The sequence below is a fragment of the Lathyrus oleraceus genome, chromosome 7 (assembly GCF_024323335.1).
Source record: "Lathyrus oleraceus cultivar Zhongwan6 chromosome 7, CAAS_Psat_ZW6_1.0, whole genome shotgun sequence".
NCBI lineage: Eukaryota > Viridiplantae > Streptophyta > Magnoliopsida > Fabales > Fabaceae > Lathyrus > Lathyrus oleraceus.
Window position 1 is genome coordinate 156,381,751 of NC_066585.1, and position 21,147 is coordinate 156,402,897.

A 21,147-nucleotide genomic window follows, 5' to 3' on the forward strand; every position below is an offset into this window, starting at 1 on the left:
ATAACCATAATAATTATAAATAAATCAATGATAATAAATAAAAAACCAATAATAATAAATAATAAAATCAATAACAATAATAGACAATTAATTATAATAATTAGTAAACAACAATATTTACAATAATAATAAAAAAAAGCAAAAAATAGAATAATAATTATAATAATATCAATAATAATCAAACAATAAAAATTATAATAATAATAATAATATAATAATCAATAATAATAATAATCACTAATAGTAATACGAGTAATAATAACATATTATATTATATATATATAATATATATATATATATAATATATATATATATGAAAAAATAATCAATAATAATAATAATCATTAATAGTAATACGAATAATATATATATATATATATATATAGATATATAATATATATATATATATATATATATATATATATATATATATATATATATATATCCCATCAAATCATATACTAAAAATTTTAAAATATTTATATAACATTACAATGTATTATCGAAGAAAAAAATGTATATTAAAAAGGGAGAGAGAGGCTTCGGCTGGCAAGATAAAAAAGATGATAAATTGTTTTGGTCAACCTCTAAAATACTGACATGTGGCGTAGGACACTTAAGTCAACAACACAAATTTTTCTCTCTTCCTCATGCTCTGTTTTCAATTTACAGAAACAACAACAACTTCCTTTTTTAAAAATATGAAACTCTTCCTTTCCCAAATCTCTCATGAACAACAACATCAATATTTTTATCAAAAAGAAGAAATATAAACAAAAGACAAAAAAAACTCTCTTTTCCACCCGCTTTCTATGGAAGAAATTCGGCAATGGCGGATGTGATTTCTTTGGACTTTCAATCAAAAGATTTATCAGCCAAAGAAGAAAAGTATATATATATATATATATATATATATATATATTGTTAGTTTTTTAATTGAAAGTCCAAAAGAAAAAAAAAACTCATTTAATGAGAAAATAAAGTTGAAACAACCTAAACAAATAGATTTTAAACAAAATTTAGATAACAAAATAAAATCAAAACTAAATGAACATTATTCTACTTAATTACTTCAGACAAATTTAAAAAAAAATAAAAATAATAAAAGGATTAAAAATAAACAAAAATCGAGTGAAAAATTGTTTGAAAATATAAAATGAATGTACTAAAATGATCTGTGTGAAATAAATTTTTCGAAAACATGCAGGTGTCGATCAAATTTTGAAATGAAAAATGATAGTTAAAAGGCTTAGGTTGGTCAAAGTGCAATCGAAAAAGTAATCGAAAAAATAAACCGAACACGCCAGGTTAAACTACGTGAATCGTAGATTGAGAAAATCGACGTCTACAAGCTTAATTTTGAAATTTTCCACCTGATAATTCGACGCACATTTGAAAATTTATTCAACCGATCTGTCTGTAGATCCGAAAAATTCTTTTGGTCGATATTTTAAACAAATATGCTGAATGAAATACATGCTTCTATGAGTACATGATGCAGATGTCTAGTGAATGCATCATTTACTAATCAAATCATTGTGAATAGATAATCAGATGCAAATGAATCGCTCTTGGACCATTTGCTTCTAATTCTCAAACACAATTAAAACATTACAAAGATTCAGATGACGATAATACTCTTAATTGTTACCCTCGGAACCTCTGAAAACATGATGCAATGGAGCGGATGATGCATTGAAATTGAGAAATCAAATGTTAGAACAAGATTTGGTTATGCATTTATACCTTGAGTTTTGATGATAACAATGTTGTATTTGTGTGAGAATAATTTTGGTATCATAATGGTTTATTATTGTGTAGCTTTAACAGCCAGTTTCGATTCTGAGTATATGACGTGCAACGTCAACAGTTTATGAACAATGTGTTCCAATTCAGCTTTTGCGCCAGTCATAAGAAGTTCTGGAAGATATTCAAAGTTGTTGTTCCAATGATCTTTCTGCTTCTGTGCTAATTCACTCGTGTGAAGCTTCTGAGGAGATGTTATGTTGTTATTGCAACGTTCTCTTAGTTCGTGCTTCTGGATGTGACTCTGATCATAAAGCTACTGAATAATGGCAAGCTTCTGAAGTTTTGTTACTTAGTTGAAGATTATGAAGATATCAAGTCAGACGTTGAGGTTATCAAGGTTCTGGCTATAGACTCTGAAGATACTGAAGATCTCAAACTAGACTACTGACGTTGTCAAGGTTCTGCCCGAAGATTATGAATTTTATGAATTAAACTTTATGTTTCTTCATTTCATGCTTCATAAACTTTTATCAGAAGCCAATGAACTTGGAGATAAGATCAAATGGTTACATGATCAAATAACACATAATACAAATCAAATATTCTTTCCACTATCTGATTTCATGGACAAGGACAATACTATACATCACACATGTCATTGATTTTATGGGCGAAGTACATTAAACAGTATTACTCCTTTCACCATCCAACAGTGAACAACCACTCTATTTGGTTTTCCCATCTTACCCTTCAACGATCTTCTTCTTACGCTATATAAGTGGGACTTGTAGACTTGAAGAAAAACATACATATGAGAGACAATAGAAGAATACGAAAGCATTGTAAAACTTGACAAAGTTTATTTGAAAAGCTATCATTTTTCTATACAATTTTTCTTTAAGTATTTGTTTATCATTTGTGTAAAATCTGCTTGTGTAGAAGCCACTTGTAACGCACAAAATATTATTCAAAATGTTTGTTTGATTCCTTAAGGAAACTAAGGTATAGTCGGGGTCTTAAGAAGACAAACAAAGTTATTCTTTGTGAGTCCTTAAGGAGACTAGGGTATAGCCGAATCCTTGAGAAGACAAATTAAGTTAGTCTTTGTGATTATTATAATCAGTTGATTATAGTGGATTAAGTCCTTGTGTATAAGGCAAAACTACCTTGGCGGATGGATTGGAGTAGCTTTGAGTTTCAAGCGAACCAGGATAAAATACTTGTGTTTTTTTCTCTTTGTTATTAACATTTAAGTGGTGTTCTTGAGTTGGCAAAAAGCTTTTGTTTTGTAAAACCCAATTCAAATCCCCCTTCCTTGTGTTTTTCACACCTTCATCAAGCTTTTTGACTTCTTAATCAACAGATGACTGAATGAATGTCATTAAGATCAGATGAAATGCCAGAACTCCTGAGTTTTCATCTAAACTCTAATGAAATGCACGACAAAATGGACCGATTATGCTATGCTGATACAGGTGAAAAAACTACGGTAAATTTAGGGTATGATAGTGGTCTAATGTTGTACCCCTTGATATTATTAGTACTAATAATAATTTCTTTCTTTCGTATTTTTATGGTTCTAATCAGGTGAATAAGTGTATATTTACAGGGATTTATAGGTATCTGAACCATGCTAAAAAATATTTAATTTCTTCTTTTATAACGGATCTTTAAAATGTGAATAATTATTCCACTTGGATTGTGGTGGTGGGGGATTTTAATATGGTCCCTGAAAATAATGAAGAGAAAGGAGGAAATCATATTGATATTAGGACTACTATCATATACAAGGACACTATAGATAGTTATAACCTTAATGATATTGGTTATAAAGGGCCCAAGTTCACTTGGGCCAATAACCATATTGATAACACGTTTATTTAAGGCGGGCTAGACATATTCTTGGTCTCTGATACTTGGTTTGAAAACTATCAATTCTTTTCTAACACACATTTATTATGATATGCTTCTAATAACTATCATATTCTTTTATGGTATAAAATTGATAACAAATGTAGAGACGGCAGAAACAAAACTACCAGAATGCTAAAATTCGAGAGAATATGGACGATTGAAGAAGACAACCACCAGATTGTCCTGAACTGCTGGAAGTCAGACACTGCTAACTACAAAACTAATTAAAAGTGTACCTTGGAGTACCTCAATGAATAGGTAAAAAACTTTTGGTAGTATTTCTTACTACATGAATCATGCCTCTCAAAGATTGGAAGAACCCTATCTATACCAACATTGAGGAAATTAAGGAGGCTGAAAAGGAGTTGGACAAACTGCTAAATCTAGAAGAGATATGACAGATCCAGAGAGCGAAAAATGTGTGGCTAACTGAAGGCGATTGTAATACCAAATACTTCCATCTGAAAGCCACTCTAAGAAAGGCTATTAATCATATATTCAAAATCTAAGACGAGAAAGGCACTTCTTACAAAAAAACTGAAGATATTGAGAAAGTGTTTGTTGCTTAACTCCAAAATATCTTTCAAGCTGAAGCTACTGGATACAACGAGGATATATTTGACGTTGTCAAAAATAGGCTAACTATTGACATGAAATCAACCTTCAACAAAGAGTACACTGGTCAGGGTATTAAGGAAGCTATTACCAAAACGAAGGGTACCACCTCCCTAGGCCTTGTGATGACAGCTACTAGTGCACATCATTTAGCAAGAAAAATCGTTGAATTCTGACAAGAATTAAGCAAATTAGAAGCATTTAAGTGAAAAAAAACTAGAAAAAAACAATTTTGGGTAAAGAAAGGGACTTAGTTAGAAAATTGGTGAAAAAGGGATCAAAATCATGCTGAAGTCCCTGGATTTTACGCGCCCATAAAGCACACACGCACCCTCTAACACGCTTGCACAGAAAACCAATGCGCCCACATTGAAATAATGATTGTGCAACACACCCACATTGTATATTTTCGCTTGACATGCTTTTTAGTAGCTTTATAAGAGAGAGAGAGAGAGAGAGAGAGAGAGAGAGAGAGAGAGAGAGAGAGAGAGAGAGAGAGAGAGAGAGAGAGAGAGAGAGAGAGAGAGAGAGAGAGAGAGAGAGAGAGAGAGAGAGAGAGAGAGAGAGAGAGAGAGAGGGAGAGGGAGAGGGAGAGGGAGAGGGAGAGGGAGAGGGAGAGGGAGAGGGAGAGAGAGAGAGAGAGAGAGAGAGAGAGAGAGAGAGAGAAGTGGGGTTCAACTACAAAGACTAAAAGTGACTATTAGAGAGATTTTGAGAGCTTTTGAAGGCCATTCAATCCATTAAAGAGCTTCTTCTTCAATGATTTTTTATGATCTTTGCATTTACGCTATTGGTATTGAATAATCTCATCATGAGTAGCTATATTTCTCTAGGTTAGTTCAAATTTGATGATGAACCTATTTTTGCTTGACTGAGACATATGATTAGATGATGTTAATGTCATTATTCTGACTTATTGTTATTAATCAGTTAATGATTGTGCGCATTGCTTTTTTATTGTTAAGGATTTCGAATCGATTTACATAATTAGTGAATACTAACCCTAGGGTTATTTATCTGAACTACTTTAACTGTTGAATTCGCTAATTAGCTAGGGGTAATACGATTATAAGAAGGATTCATCAAAATGATGGTCACATTTGGAGAAGGAAGAGACACTAGAGCGATAGATCTACAACTTTTTGTAGTCCCCTGTAACAACATCTACAATTGCATCTTCCTCAAACCCATAGCGACAACACTAGATGTGGTGGCCTCTCCGGCCCGCCTAGATGAAATATCAAAACATGTGCGATGAGCTAGTAACAATATATGTTGATATTGTCGGAGCCCAGAGGATGCACAAAGCCTTGAAGCACGACAGAGGCGGAAAAGGTGAAGAGAATGCAATGGAGATCAACATGTCCTCCCTCACCAAACAATTAGGAGAAATGATGATCGACCATCAAATGAAGGGATCCGTTATATGGACATTGATTTCACCATAAATTGGTGCGGTGAGCATGGAGGAGAAAATTTCATCAACAAAGTTTGAGATTGAGAGATTCACTGGTGTAAATGATTTCAGTTTGTGGCGCTTGAAGATGCAAGCCCTACTAGTTCAGCAGGGTTTGTTAGAAGCATTGAAAGAATCGAAGAAGATGGATGATGCTTTAACGGGAAAGGAGAAAACGACGATGATCTAGAAAAGCCATAATTCCATCATATTAAGCTTGGTGATAAGGTTCGCTAGCAGGTCTCGAAAGAGAAGACAACAGCGGGTGTGTAGAACAAACTCGAGGGATTGTATATGACCAAATCCTTGATCAATCGTCTTTACCTAAAGCAAGCTTTATATTCATTCAAGATGAGTGAAGACAAAGTCTTGGCTGGGCAGTTGGATATGCTCAACAAATTTATTCTTGATCTTGAACATATCAAGGTCATGATTGATGATAAGATCAAACATTTATGATGTTGTGCGCTTTAACTAAGTCTCATACTCATTTCAAAGAAACTCTCTTGTATGGAAAAGATTTGTTGATCTTTAAAGAAGTCCAATCCTCATTGTACTCTAAGGATTTGAACAAACAAAAAGAGCACAAGCCATTGATAATTGGTGAAGGATTATCTATCAAAGGAAAGTTCTCAGAGAAAGATGGTAAATATGAGAGGAAGACGGGTAAAGTTCTGCAAAATTTCTATGGTAATAATCCTCCTGCTATTAGGTGTTATCATTGTAAGAATGAGGATCTCACAAGAAAGGTGTGTCATGATCAACTGAATAATCATGGTGGAAAGGATAATGGTGATGCAACCATTGTGCAAGATGATTATGAACCATCTAATATCCTGGTGGTTTCAAGCAACGACTCTAACAAGGAGTGGATTATGGATTCAGGTTGTACTTGGAACATGACTCCAAACAAAGATGTGTTCGAGGAATTATGTGATCAAGATGGTGGACCAATGTTGCTGGGAAACAATAAAGTTTGCAAAATTGCAGCTTATTGACTGATGTCAGGTATGTACATGAACTGAAGAGAAATTTGATTTCTCTTGGTGAATTCGACAAGAAATTATATGTTTTCAAAGGAGAGCAAAGTATCCTAAAGGTAAAGAATGTGTCAAAGGAAGTCTTGAGAGGCGCGAAGAAACAAGGCCTATTTACCCTTGAGGCTAAGGTTGTAAGTGGTTCAACAGATGTGGCATCCACAAAACCCGTGTAGAAGAGTGAGTTGTGGCACAAGCGACTTGGCTATGTCAACTTAAGAGTCCTATTCGAATTTTTAAAACAATTTTTTTTATGTGGTGACAAGGTCGAAAAACTGGAGTTTTGTGAACCTTGTGTATTTGGTAAATACTGTAGGGTGAAGTTCAACAAAGAATCCCTTGATTACATTTATGTTGATCTTCGGGGCCTGCAAAAATCCTTCACAATCAGGTGCAAGATATTTTATATCCATAGTTGATGATTACTCACCAAATATGTGGGTATTCATTCAGAAAGTTAAGGATGAAACTTTTGAAAATTTCTAAAGTTGGAAGACTCTGGTCGAAAACCAAATTGGCAGGAAGGCCAAAGGGTTGAGGACCGACAATGGTCTTGAATTTTGCAATGAGGCTCTCGACAAGTATTGTGTTGTGTCTGGTATTGCAAGGCACAAAACTACTACAAGTACTCCCCAACAAAATGGTTTGGCTAAAATATTTAATCGAACCATTATGGAAAAGGTTAGATGCATATTGGTTAGTGTATGATTGAGGAAGGTATTTTGGGTTGAGGTTGCAGTGATTGCAACATATCTGATAAATAGGTGTCCCTCGACTATCTTGTGGACGAAAACATTTGAAGAAGTATGTTCGATACATCCACCTAATCTCGACATACTTAAATTATTTGGTTGTATAACCTATACTTATATTAGGCAAGACAAGGTCGAACCTAGAGCTCTGAGATGTATGTTTCTTGGATACCCTAAAGGAGTTAAAGCTTATAGGTTGTGGTGCCTAGAGCCAGGTCACATGAGGTGTATCACAAGTCAAGATATAGGTTTCAATGAAGTCGAGATGGATTTCAAGAAAATTGATGATGTTGGTCGAAGTACACATATCTTTGGAGAGAAGCTGGAACATGAAGAGATTCTTATTGAGGTGAAGCATAGTGATATTGAATTACATGACCCAGATGAAGTCGAAGAACAAGCACAATTTCCTGACGAACTTGAGGAAACTCATAATCACTACCTACTGGAAAGAAACGGGTCGAGAAGAGTCATCAAGCCACCTCAGGGACTTGGTTATGCATATCTCATAACTTTTGCCTTAATTTCTGCAAGTGAGGTCCTTGATGAAGAACCTATATATTACAAGGAAGTTGTGATTAGTCGAAACAAGACTGAATGGTTGAAAGTCATGGATGACGAGATGAAATATCTTCATGATAATCACACTTGGGAGCTGATCGAGAAACCTGCATGAGTCAGGTTAGTCAACTGTAAGTGGATTTTCAAGGTTAAGGAAGGAATTGAATGAATGATGTCGAAGAGATTTAAGGCAAGGTTGGTTACTATAGGGTTCACTTAAAAAGAAGGTGTCCACTTTAATGATGTGTTCTCACCTGTTGTAAAACACATATCCATTTGAATGTTGCTTTCTATGGTGGTGAAGTTCAACCTAGAACTTGAACAAATGGATGTGAAGACAACCTTCGTGTATGATGATCTAGATGAAATAATCCTTATGGGGAAACCTAAAGGGTATACAGAAAAGGGAAAAGTGGATTATGTATGCAAGCTAGATAGGTCTTTGTATGGCCTGAAGCAATCTCTTCGACAATGAAATAGGAGATTCGACAAACTCATGACACACATAGGTCTCTCTAGGAGCTAGTTCGACCATTGTGTTTACTTCAGACTTCGACCTGGAAATTCACTTGTTATTTTATTTTTTATATGGATGACATCCTCATAGCAAGCAACAATGTCGAGGATGTTATGAAGGTGAAGATTGAACTCGATAAGAAGTTCGATATAAAGGATTTAAGATATGCCTCTAAATTTTTTGGGATTGACATCCATTGAGGTAGAAAGAAGACGAGATTATGATTATCTCAAGAGACATGCTTGAAGAAGATTCTCGACAAGTTTGGTATGTCGAATTCAAAGCCTATTATAACACCGACTAATCCTCAGTTCAAGCTGAGTACGACTCAAAGTCCTAGTACTAAAGTCGAAAGAACCTATATGAATACTATTCTATATGCTAGTATAGTAGATTCTTTAATGCATGTTATGGTGTATATTAGGCCAGACATAGCGCATAATATGACCCTTATAAGCAGGTATATGACCAATCCTAGAAAGGTGTACTGGCAAGCATTTAAGTAGATCCTAAGGTACATAAATGGGTCTCTGAGCAGAGTCCTGATTTATGGAGTCTGTGGTGATGATAGCAAAGTCAAAGTCGAAGGATTTGTCGACTCTAATTATGCAGGCTGTATGGATTCCATAAAATCTATTTCTGGATACATGTTCATTATGTTTGGCACAACAATCAGTTGGAAAGCAACACTTCAGAAGGTTGTTGCCTTATCAACCACTGAAGAGGAATATATTGCCCTCACTAAAATTGCGTAAGAAGCATTGTGGCTTGAAGGTTTTACTAAGGAGCTGAAACTTCAAGGTCAAGCAATCATTGTTAAATGTGATAGTCAAAGTGCAATACATTTGTCGAATAATTTAGACTATCATGAGCGAATTAGGCACATCGATGTGAGACTGTATTTTGTCAGAGAGATAATCGAGCTTGGAGAAGTCCAAGTGCCAAAAAATTTGACTGATGACAATGTTGTTGATATGACCACCAAGTCACTATCAAGTAACAAGTTCTTCCATTGTATGCAGTTGATAAAACTGCATGATAAAAACTAGTTTGTTCCCTTAATGTTAGAGTTTGTTTCAGGGTGGAGATTTATAGTATTTTGGATCGAACTTTAGTCTCTACGGGGATAACTTCATGTTTCGACAAGAGTTGTGCATGTTGTAGTCAAAGTTTGTTCAATCATGCAGGAATCGAAGATGTGCGTGTTATAGTCGAAGCTTATTCTTGCATGTTGTCAAAATATGTTAGCTTGTTGTTTAAGTTAGCATGTCGAATTGGACCAATTTGTTGGATCAATTGTTTAGTATGTTAGTTGAAAGTTAGGGTTTAGTTTTCTTATAAATGGCATACATCCTAATCAGAGGGAGAAAACGGTGTCGTTGAAATTCAATTGTAAACATTGTACCCTAATGTGAAATTGAATCAAGAATCCATTTTTTTATACCACTTTGAGTTATCTTTCTCTTCTCTTCTTTTCTCTTTTTTTTCTATGGTTTTCTACTATTGTGTATGTAATCTTCCTGGCGATATGTGAATTCAGTATCATCAATGTCAATATCCTGCATATGAAACTATTATAATGTTGAGTGTGATATGGTTTTCGACCCCAAAAGAAGTGTAATATGGTTAAATTGAAAAATTCCCCAAATGCTCATTGATGACTACGATGTTGAAATCCCCACATAAAATGTGATATACCTTCATTGGCATAAAATTCAGTCTTTTGAAATTGAGTTACACCTGATCTAAATCCCAAGATCCATCCAGGATAAAAGCTATTCCATCCAACATAGAAGCTATACCATATTTTAAAAAACCAGCTCCGACCAGTCCAACAGGAAGCATGACCAGCTCGAGTCAAACATTGGATTGACCAGCCGGGTTTCATGAAACTGAAGCCATTGCTATGATACTGTATACGAAGAATCTGTGTTACCAATTTGTTTCCTTATGTAGCTAGTACAATTAACATTGTTATTCCACAATTTGGTTTCATGGCAAAAGAAGTACATTATCTATCATATATTTTCAAAGTTCAGAATGTTTTGGTCAAGGAAAATCTACACTCAAGTCAAGTAGCTCTTAGTTGGTGAAGTTTTTACACTACATAGATTTAATCTAAACCCATGCAACAGTACCAAGAACCAGAAAATAACCATTGGGAAAAGACACTGAACAACAACAGCCTACTGCTTAACGCCTCTGCCCATTGCTGCCAGTTTTGCTGCAACTTGCCCGTCGGATAATGGTAAATAATAGATCCGAGGAGTTGCTCTGGTTTTGCGAAAGACATCATCAATTGTAACAATAGTTTTGTCAACTTTCTTTGGGAGGGGTGGTGGCGATAGAATCCGTTCTCTAACATCTGGCGAGAGATTTGACAATGGTGGTGCCAATGGAAGCCATTCTCTAGGTGGTGGCGGCAGTGGAAGCCATTCTCTAGGTGGTGGTGGCAGTGGAAGCCATTCTTTAGGTGGTGCCAGTGGAAGCCATTCTCTAGGTGGTGCCGGGAGCTCTGACAAAGGTGGTGGTGGCGGAAGCTGTTCTGTAGCTGCTGGTGGGAGCATTGACAAAGGTGGTGGCGGCGGAAACCGCTCTCTAGCCGCTGGTGAGAGCATTGACAAAGCTGGTGGCGGGGGAAACCGCTCTCTAGCCGCTGGAGGACGAAGTGTGACTGGAACTGGAGGAGCTGTTGAATCATTGTTGACAAAGTCAACAGGGGGAGGAGGTTCTAGCTTCATTTTCACATCTTCGGGTTCAACAAACTCAGCAACTAAAAGACGTCCAACATTTGGAGGCCATTGAAGATTATAAACAGCATTTCGGGTCTCCACGGCTTCCTCAACAGTTGTGTACTACATCACGTCATTAGAAGACTACTTAGAAGTATGTATCATTAATACAGCAACATCACAAGAGAACCTTACTAGCAGCAAAACAGAGATAAAATAACTAAGCCTTACACTGACGTAGCAATGGGTTTTTATTTCGTCCATCCAAAAACTGGTGAAATTCCCAGTTTTACCCAGAAGTCCTTGCACTGCTTTTAAGGTAAAAGGTCGGAGGAAACCATCGATTTTGAGGGAATTAGTTGGGGGCCATTGTGATGGTGGAACTAACAATGATACAAAGCAACATTATTAGACATGAAGCAAGAAAACACAAAACATAAGGAGTAAGAATACCATAACACATTCAGCAATTTGCTAGCAAATATTATCATGTACAACTATGGACAATCAACTAATGAATTTTTATTTGTTAAAAAAAAATAGAGCAACTATTTTGTTATTGTATTAGATATGTAACCGTTTAGGAATTGTCAATATTTTCCACTTTTTCTTATTTAGACCTACAAGACAGAAATTCAAATTTGATACATATTCATTCAAGACCACTGGTAAGATAATCAATTCTTTATAGTTTACACCCCAAGCAGAATAAATGTTAACTTACCAATGCGTTCTTTGAGCGCATCATCGATTGTTGGGGAATCAGACCAAGAGAAATTGCTCTTCAATGAAATTGGCTCACCCATAGGAGCAGTAGCAGGTCTGACAGTTGATCTTTGTGTATTTGAACCGTTAACTGTTTCAGAGTTCCACCTTCGTCGTTTTGCACGATTGTTATTCCCAACTGATGTTTGATCTGTGGTACAATTCTCCAAATAATTAAGAGGGGGGAAGAAAAACATAAATGTGCTCATCATTAAAAACAAATGCATAGCATGGCCGAAACATGGCATAAATTACACATTTAGTTTCTTGTTTTTCCAAAGCAAAGCATCACCCATAAGAAGAAAGACTGCACCAAAGGAATTGCAAATAGAATACAGCAAGCTAATGCATACAAGTATCTGAAACTATAAATACTGCTATAAACTATAATATCTGAAATTACAACTTTACAAGTATCTGAAACCATCAACATAATTGTCATTATAGTATGCAACTAAGGTGCAGATAAAATGAATTATTAATGCCTCACATCTCTTTTCACTTGCCACTAAAACTGTGAGAGTAAAAATTGAAACATAGTGAAATTTTCTCAAGAGACTCTTTTGATCCATGGTTTGGATAAGATATGATTTATGTAAGAGCACTATTGAACCGTTTCATTCATATGTAAGAGCATTATTGAACCGTTTCATTCATATTGCGAGTGAGACAAAGCTTACTTGCATTAGAAACTAAGCTTCGGAGAAAGAAGGAGAGAGTTCCCCAAAACCAAAGAAAAAACGGGTTTGTATTTTATTGAACAAAAGATAACAGTTGCATACATAGAATTTGGTATTTATATGAATACCATCTCTCTAACTACTTCTACCTGAGTAAATTCAGTCAGTTACAATTAACTCTGGTTTGTGATGTTCACACTGATTAGTTCAGGACAGGTGAAAACAGAGATTGGAATCAGTTATCAGTTACTCTAGTAAGTTGTTGGCTGATGTTGTAGACTGTTTTGGGTAAAAATAATATACAGTAAAGCCCTAGGTCTAGAAGCTGTGGACCAATTTCCAGTTTCCACATGAAAGCAAACTCCCATGCTACAAATGATATATATCACAATTAAACATGATTAGAAAATACACAATGTATATTCAGACGGTCAAAGATGTAATACAAAGTACACAATGCTGAAATCAAATATGCCATGTGAAAAATGAAATCAAGAATAAAAATTATGCATATGAAGCATACCCAGAAATTTGTGTTTCTTGACAGGGGAAACAGAAGGAATATCATTATTGGAGTAGATACCACCTTCTGAGGATAGACCATCTCTTACCATAACAGTATCATGCTCCTTCACATTCATTATTTCAACACTTTCCCCTTTCTCTCTAAGTTTGCCAACATTAGACTTAGAATCAAATTGCTTGCTCTCCGGCATATCCTCTTCCATGGAATCATCACCAGAACTTCCATCCAAGTACAACTTTTCTAGATACCCAACATCTTCATTGCTATTGGTCTTGTTCAGGTTTGGTCTTCTGTTGATACTGCTATTTTCCTCAACAGATACCTTTTTCCCGTCTGCCTCTTCAACATCCTTCGAATGTGATTCCTCATATACAGGCACATCAATTCTGGATGATGGCTCTTCCACCATCTTTGACCTAACAATTTCTTGTTCTAATTTGACATTATTAGCAATTATAGTATTCTTTAGTTCATTCTTTTGATTAGTCGACACAAAATTACAAGAAACGGAATCAGATTTTACTTGTGACCCTAAACTAGGGTTGACCTCAGATACCTGATTTTGAGGAAGCAAAGAGTGGGGTGTGAGATGCTCACATTGGGGCTTTAAGTCGCACTCCAGCTGGTGCCTTAACTCCTTATTCTCCTGCTTGGTTACAGAATCTGGACCATGGCCATTCTGTGGCTCTGCACTAGTTGAACCCTCCGGATCGCTGACTACAGCTTCTGTTAAGACACTCTCAGTGACTGCAACGGCAGTCTCTTTAGTAGAAGAGCGAATTAACTTGTCTGTCACATTTACAGAATCTGCACAAGCTGCAAAGTCAATACGTTCCACTTGTTGGTCCACCACTGCATTAAGATCATCGTCAACCGGCTTGTCACTCTTTACGCTGTCATTGCTCACAACATCTGGAATCATTTCTTCATTTTCTGTTTCAATTGGATGGACTACAGCACTGTTACCCTTCTCAGAAATTTTCTTTACAACAGTATCAACAACTGCAGCAAGTATAATCTCAGTACATGCATTGTTTTGCTTCACAGCATTCCCATCCATCTCAGAAACCTCAGTAACAAAATTCAACATATAGAGAATGAATCAATGCATTAATAATCAAAAGAACACATAACCATTCAGGAGAAAAACAATGTTGAAAATCAAAATTGAAAAAACGAGAGAGCGAGATTCAAAGAAGATCATGGGATTAGAGTATTACTCAGAGCGGAAGTAAGAAATTATGGTTTCGAAGCTTGGATCGATGAGAAATGCGAAACCCTAACCTGAGAGGAGAAAACGTAGCATTAGAAGAAAGATTTTATTTCATTCCAGAAAAGCGGTGAAATGCAAATGATTTGTTATTTAAAGGAAAGTGAGAAATAAGGAATGGTGATGAAAAATGAATAGCGTTTGGTAACGGTTTGTTGTGCATCATGATCGTCGGTCGTTTTTTAATGTGGGAATGTGAGACAGTGGTCTCTGGTGGGGATTATGAGGCGGGTCTCCTTTCAGTAATGCTGGTGTGCATCTCTCACTCCCTCTCATGTTATTGTTAGAATTTTCCGTCATACCGAAAATGCCCTAGTATGTTGCTTTTAAGTCCTACGTATTTTTAAATATCTCATTGAAATTTTCATATTCTCCTAGTATGTTTTGCTCTACGATAGAAATTAAGAAACAAATGTAAATGTACTTGCTAGATCAAGGCTAGACAATGGCAAATGAATTTATTTGGTTAAATCAGTTTTTTAAAGAATTCTAAATTGAATAAGTGAGATTATTAACATTTATTTCTGATAATCATCAAAAATTATAAATTATTTCAAATTTAATATTTAATGAGATTGTCACTTTATATAATAAAGATTGAATCAGACAATATCGTAACAAGTTTTGTCAATTCTAATGATCAATTAAAAATATATTTATAAAATTCTTACGAAGTTTCAGAAATAATTATATGTGATAAGTTTAACGCATTTGATTTATATGTTCAAGCTTGAGGAAAAATGTTAATATTTGTCTATATATTATTAAGAATAGTTATATATAAAAAAGTATGTAATTAAATATAAATCTATATGTATAACATAATATTATTTTTAAAAATATATAGATTATTCAACGCCTTTAAAGAATAATGTCAATATGTACCCTAAAGTCAATATTAAAAAAAAAGTACTAATAGAAAGTTTTTATTGGAAAAAAGAAATATATATATATAAGTTTTTAATAATATCAAATGCACTATTTTCAATAAAAAAAATTTACATATAACTTTTATTTTAATTTGTCCGCAAGTGTTAGCATTACCTACTTTAAAAATATATAAAATTAGTTTTAGAACTGTTACTAAATTTATTTAAAGTATAAAATTAATTTTAAAATTTTCCTATGAGATAGTTTTTTAAAGAAAGATATTTCATTATTCTCTGAAATTTAATATGTGAAGTAAGAGTTTTGCTTTGTTTCACTTATCTACCTTCAATTTAGTATCCATTTATAAGAGATAAACACAAATAATAAATTAGTGAGACACATTAATAGGGTTCCCTTATAAAATTAGAAATTAATGGGGCTTACTTATTAATTTCCTGGTTTGTAGATTTTCACATCAAATCATGTGAAAGTTGCATCATTGATCAAACTGATCCACCTTATAGATTCATAAAAATAAAAAATAAAGTCATTGAAACCTAAAAATAAAGTTTTGAATATTTTTGAACAAAGCATCGAACCCATTGTATCAGCTTTGTTTCTAGACTTCAAATTGATTTTTTATTTTCAACTTTATTCATGGAAATTGCAATTTTTATTCAATTTATTTCTTTTTCAAAGATTTGTACTTTTACCTATAATAATCCTAGAAAAATGGAAAAATAGATATATGTACAATCCTTGAAAATATTTTTTTTTAAAGAAAAGGTAAAAAATATGTCTTGTCATTTAATCCATGTAACCCACCTTACTTGATGAAATAATGTTTGGTTGTTGGAGAAGTTAAACTAAATAAAATTACACATAATAACATGAAATAAACACCAAGGCTTTAAAGTGGGAAATACATGTAAAGCTTAAAGGTGTGATCACTCCTCACATTTTATATTTAATTACTTTAAAATATGTTCATAAGCAAGATAAATAACTGGAAACATACACATATCTCAGCTGAAAATAAAAGTTTTCTGCTAAGCAATTCTGCCTTTAGCACATTTCCAGATTGATTCCAGTACAGCAGCACTGTTAGAGAAGTATCTTGTGTCATCAGAAATTTAAAACAAATCTACTGTCTCCTCATCAATGTTGTCTATGTTCAAACGATTCATGTTCCTTTCAAGAGGTGTGAGCTCATCTTCACTCTCTTCATCACTATTGTCTATGTTCAAATGATTCACATTCCTTTCAAGAGGTGGAACGTCTTCAGAATCAGAAGAGTTTTGAACATTATCTTCGTTTTCATGCATAACACCTGGCTATGTAGCAAGGGAATAAAAAACACATTAGAGGTATCTATATATCTGTGATACAACAACAAAAAAACAACACTGACAAGGTTAAAAGTTTAGGGTTTAGGGATCAAACAACTTCATGCGATGTAGTCCAACCATCGTGTAAAATAGATATATATATATATTACATCAGACACATACCTTTGCTATCAGTAGGAGGAATCTTTGGAAACTGCCGTGCTTCTGATAGCCAATCATTTTGAACAGAAATAATTTCAGCACTGTTTTGGCATTTAGAGTAGGCCCTCAGTAATTCCCTGCATTGGTTAAAAGAAAGTTTTTAATATAGAAAAGTCTTTGAAGTCCCAGGTAACTGAGAATCAAATTCAGTGAATCACACGATAGTCATGGATCTCATGGAGAAAAAACAACTTGAATGAATATGAATCATCATAAACTCCTTGAATACATAGTGGTTTTACATAAAAACAAAATGACAGTGAAATTGTGTGCTAGGCTACATATTAGATCTCTCAATCATGGTTCGAAAACAATCAGATACAAGAGTAATCTGGGGACTAATTAGAATCCAATGGCTTGTTAAAAACCTAACAATCACAGCTAGTGAGCCCCTGGTTACTTATACATAACTAAATCAACTCTAACATGAACGTCTCAAATTATTTCTTTACAAGAAAATCTGTTAGTGAATCATGGCTACATACAGAGATGGTTTATTGCAATACGCATCTGTAAGTACAGCTTATTTCAATGTCAAACTTATAAAATATGCTTCATAATAGACATACAAAGCTATGTAAGCTACATTTCAGATAGTGTTTATATAATCATGAATTGCAGGGTTTAAATGAAATCAAGAGGGGCTCCGCACACCCTGTTGCTTTTCTCTTTTAATGTGTGAGGATAAATTCATGCTATGCATGTGCTTGAAGTTAGGCTATGTTTGAATAAACAACTTAATTTGCAGCTTATAGCATATGTGCTTATCATGACAACCGCTTAGGATATTTTTGGTTGGGGGTAAATGGAGGGGAGGGGATATTTAATGGTTCATGTGTTTGGTTCAAATTTTAAAAGGGGGGAGGTAGATGGTGGGGACCAAAATTCCTCCTTAACCACTTTTTACTTCCACCGATTTGGGGGAATTTGAAGGAAATGGGAGGTGTTTCATTTTAATTATAATTATATTTAAATATTTATTTATTTATATATATATTTAACTTATTAAAATGTTAAAAGTTCTATTCTAAACAAATTTTATTTTTTTTATATTTCTTGTATTTTTATATCTTCATCTTATTATCATTATATGTGTTTAAATTATTATTTTTATTTTAATGTTACTTTTTAATTATCGGAATGTTTTTGTTTATAATATTTTTTGTTAGATTTTATTGTATTCGACAATCTTTTTAAAATTATATATTATAATCATTATGTTTTTATAAAATCTCTTCATAATGTTCTCTGATTGAATGCTTATATTTCGTCAACGAATTTGTATTTAAACTATAAATGGTAAATATCACAAGTCTTATAGTAAAATTAAAAGGATAAAAAAAGTAAATTAGTTTTAAAATATCTCTCATCCCCTTGTGAACCAAACATATATGTAATTAAAATCCCTCCCCACCCTTTCCCTCACATCCCCTTGATAAAAATCTCTCTCCCCTCCCATCGATTGAACCAAACAGACCCTTATGGATATGGTATTTCTATAACAAAAGACAAAATAAATATAAATTGTTTTCATAAGTTCTCTCAAACAGTCTAACAAGTGCTTATGGCAATAGATAAGTCCAAATATGTCGATCCGATCCAAGAAGACCATTATGACCTTATAAATATCATGAGTGAAAATGATTTGTATGGAAAGTGAAAATATAAAATTAAATAAATGGGTCATATCATACTTATTCAGAGACGTAAAAGAGTGACCCTAGTTAAACTTGCCAAGCACGAGATTTGCTGTTTCTTCTTCTCCACTGCAAGATCATAGCAAAGAACTTTAACCCAAATGTTTTCATTTCAACAACCAAGCATCAAAGAAGAATGAATGATTCAATATATATGCTGCCAAGTGCCAACTGCAGAGTCAATTGGGCCTAAATTTTTGTTCCATTTCAAAATACATAAGTAATAGCATGATTGGTCTTGTACAGTACATTGCAAGCAGTGGTAGTCAAGTAGCAAATCAGCCAACATGAAACATAAGGTACACTAAATTTCAGTAACAAAATTTGCAGGGGATTGAAATGTAGGAACAAACCAAAACACAAGATATCATAGTCATAGATAATATCATTTTGGTACCATATAATCAAAACAACAGACAAGGCCTCTACACAAGATAGCTGACATGGCCGACCATAATTTATTGGGTTTGCTGCTACAAGCCATGGCACTGCAATAAAAACAAATCATTACATTCCTTATAAATGAAGCCACCCTATAGGAGGAAAAATGATTAAATCCAATGGTGCTAGAAGAAATCTAAGTATCATGGCGTGGCATTATTGCCAGAAGGCAGCGGCCAGTCGGCCACTAGCCACTCCGCTGCGATAGTGGTGCTATATCCACTATTGACAAGTTTTTGCAGTACAGTATTTGACTTTGAACAGAATATAACTAAATAACTATGTGAAACCAAGAATATAAATAATAAATAAAAATTAAATATATTATTGTCAGTGTACAAGTTCATACAGAGGCGAGGAGCAGGGCAGCGCAACTTTGCAAAAGGCACATCATCTAAGCGTGCCCATGAGCAGTCCACAACAGCCAGTCCTTTAGTCTGGATTAAAGAGTAATCTTCTCTTGAGACACATTGCTGCCCAACAGAACTGTCAAAACAGAATTACAATAAATACTTACTTTTCAGTGAAAAAAGGAACTTGCGGAATTGCAATGTAGTACTATATATAGCTACTCCACAGTCAAAAGAGAATACATTGCTTCACAATGATAGCAACTTGGCACCCACTTCGCCTAGCTGTGAAATTTCTGCTTTTTAAAAAATTATTACTTAAACGTTAATAAGAATGGGAACAGAAAGATAATTTATGACCAACTACCTTGAAGCAATTCCCCCAAAACCGTTACTCACACGTAACTCCTGCACAAGATAGATCAGAATTAGTACCAGCGACATATTATATTAAGCATCTTTCGATAGTGTAATTATATCTTCAATAGATTATAGAATCAACAACAAAAAGGAACAAACTAAGTATTGCTTCTGCTCACAGCATACACAACCATTGACCAACCTTTTATATCATCAGTTTTTTGTCATATAAAATATATCACTAAATTATTTGTCCCAAGAAATTGCTAAAAAAACAAGCAATTGAAGTATCTAGTATCTACGGATACTATGATGTCTCTATGGACCAGGACACAGTAAAAGTATGTGTGGGCCTGCGGCATTACAAAAACTCTAGATACCTACCCGTTCATATATTTAAGCAAAAGTTTCTCTTTACATGAAGATTTTCGCTCAAAAGGCTTCCTCCATATAAAATAACAGAATTCTTTCAACTAATAGAAGAAGCCCTTTTTGAACTGCGTCTTCATATCTCACTCAATTATGATATGCTCTTCCTTTTCACTATTTTTTTTCTGTGCTTAACTCTTTTTCAGTATTTCATGTGTAGTTTCCGAGGCTTAGATGACTCCGGTAACAGAATGTAAAACATAAACCAAAAGGAAGCCTTTGACTTGACTTCCAGTGTAATATACCAATACCATGCAACAAATTTTACTCTATGACTTTGTTGATACTCCTAGCATTCAAAACCATTTTAATTTTCATCTGAAATTAACAAATGTTATTGCTACTTACGTAATACTTATTCTGTGTGCTAAAGGTAGAGCAATTATCTAATCTTGTTAATGATATACTTCAACATCAAATTCGTGCAGTTACAAGGTATAAATAGGCCCTTGCGCGTTTAATTTTTATATATATCCATGCATATGCCAATATTTATATAAATCGGCACATGCATATTTAATATTTGAATGACGCAGCTTTGAGATTCGTTGTCTCTTAAAAGGATGGATATAGATGAATAAGAAAAGCGGTGGCGTAAATAGAAAATAAAAAGAAGTGGAGGATTACAGTGAGTGCCGACTGGATTGAGCATGGTTCTGACGGTTGTTTCTGAACCTGTGTTGCCGGTTATTGCCCATCGCTGAGGAAGGTATCTGTTGATACTGCTATTTTCCTCAACAGATACCTTTTTCTCGTCTGGCTCTTCAACATCTATCGAATGTGATTCCTCACATACAGGCACATCAATTCTGGATGATCGTTCTTCCACCATCTTTGACCTAACAATTTCTTGTTCTAATTTGACATTATTAGCAA

The 21,147-nt window shown here is 34.2% G+C and overlaps 1 protein-coding gene and 1 pseudogene across 1 annotated transcript; both read right to left on the reverse strand.

Annotated features, from left to right (window-relative positions):
- Window positions 1-10,527: 10,527 nt before the first annotated feature.
- LOC127106309 (actin cytoskeleton-regulatory complex protein PAN1) lies at window positions 10,528-14,869 on the reverse strand. The gene is made up of 4 exons (XM_051043621.1): window positions 13,302-14,869; window positions 12,058-12,249; window positions 11,565-11,716; window positions 10,528-11,456 (listed from the first exon to the last, which is right to left on the reverse strand). Exons 1-4 carry the CDS (start codon window positions 14,392-14,394, stop codon window positions 10,788-10,790), a joined length of 2,106 nt encoding a protein of 701 aa, XP_050899578.1. The 5' UTR covers window positions 14,395-14,869; the 3' UTR covers window positions 10,528-10,787.
- Window positions 14,870-16,373: 1,504 nt separating this feature from the next.
- LOC127102565 (uncharacterized) lies at window positions 16,374-21,103 on the reverse strand (annotated as a pseudogene).
- Window positions 21,104-21,147: the final 44 nt, after the last annotated feature.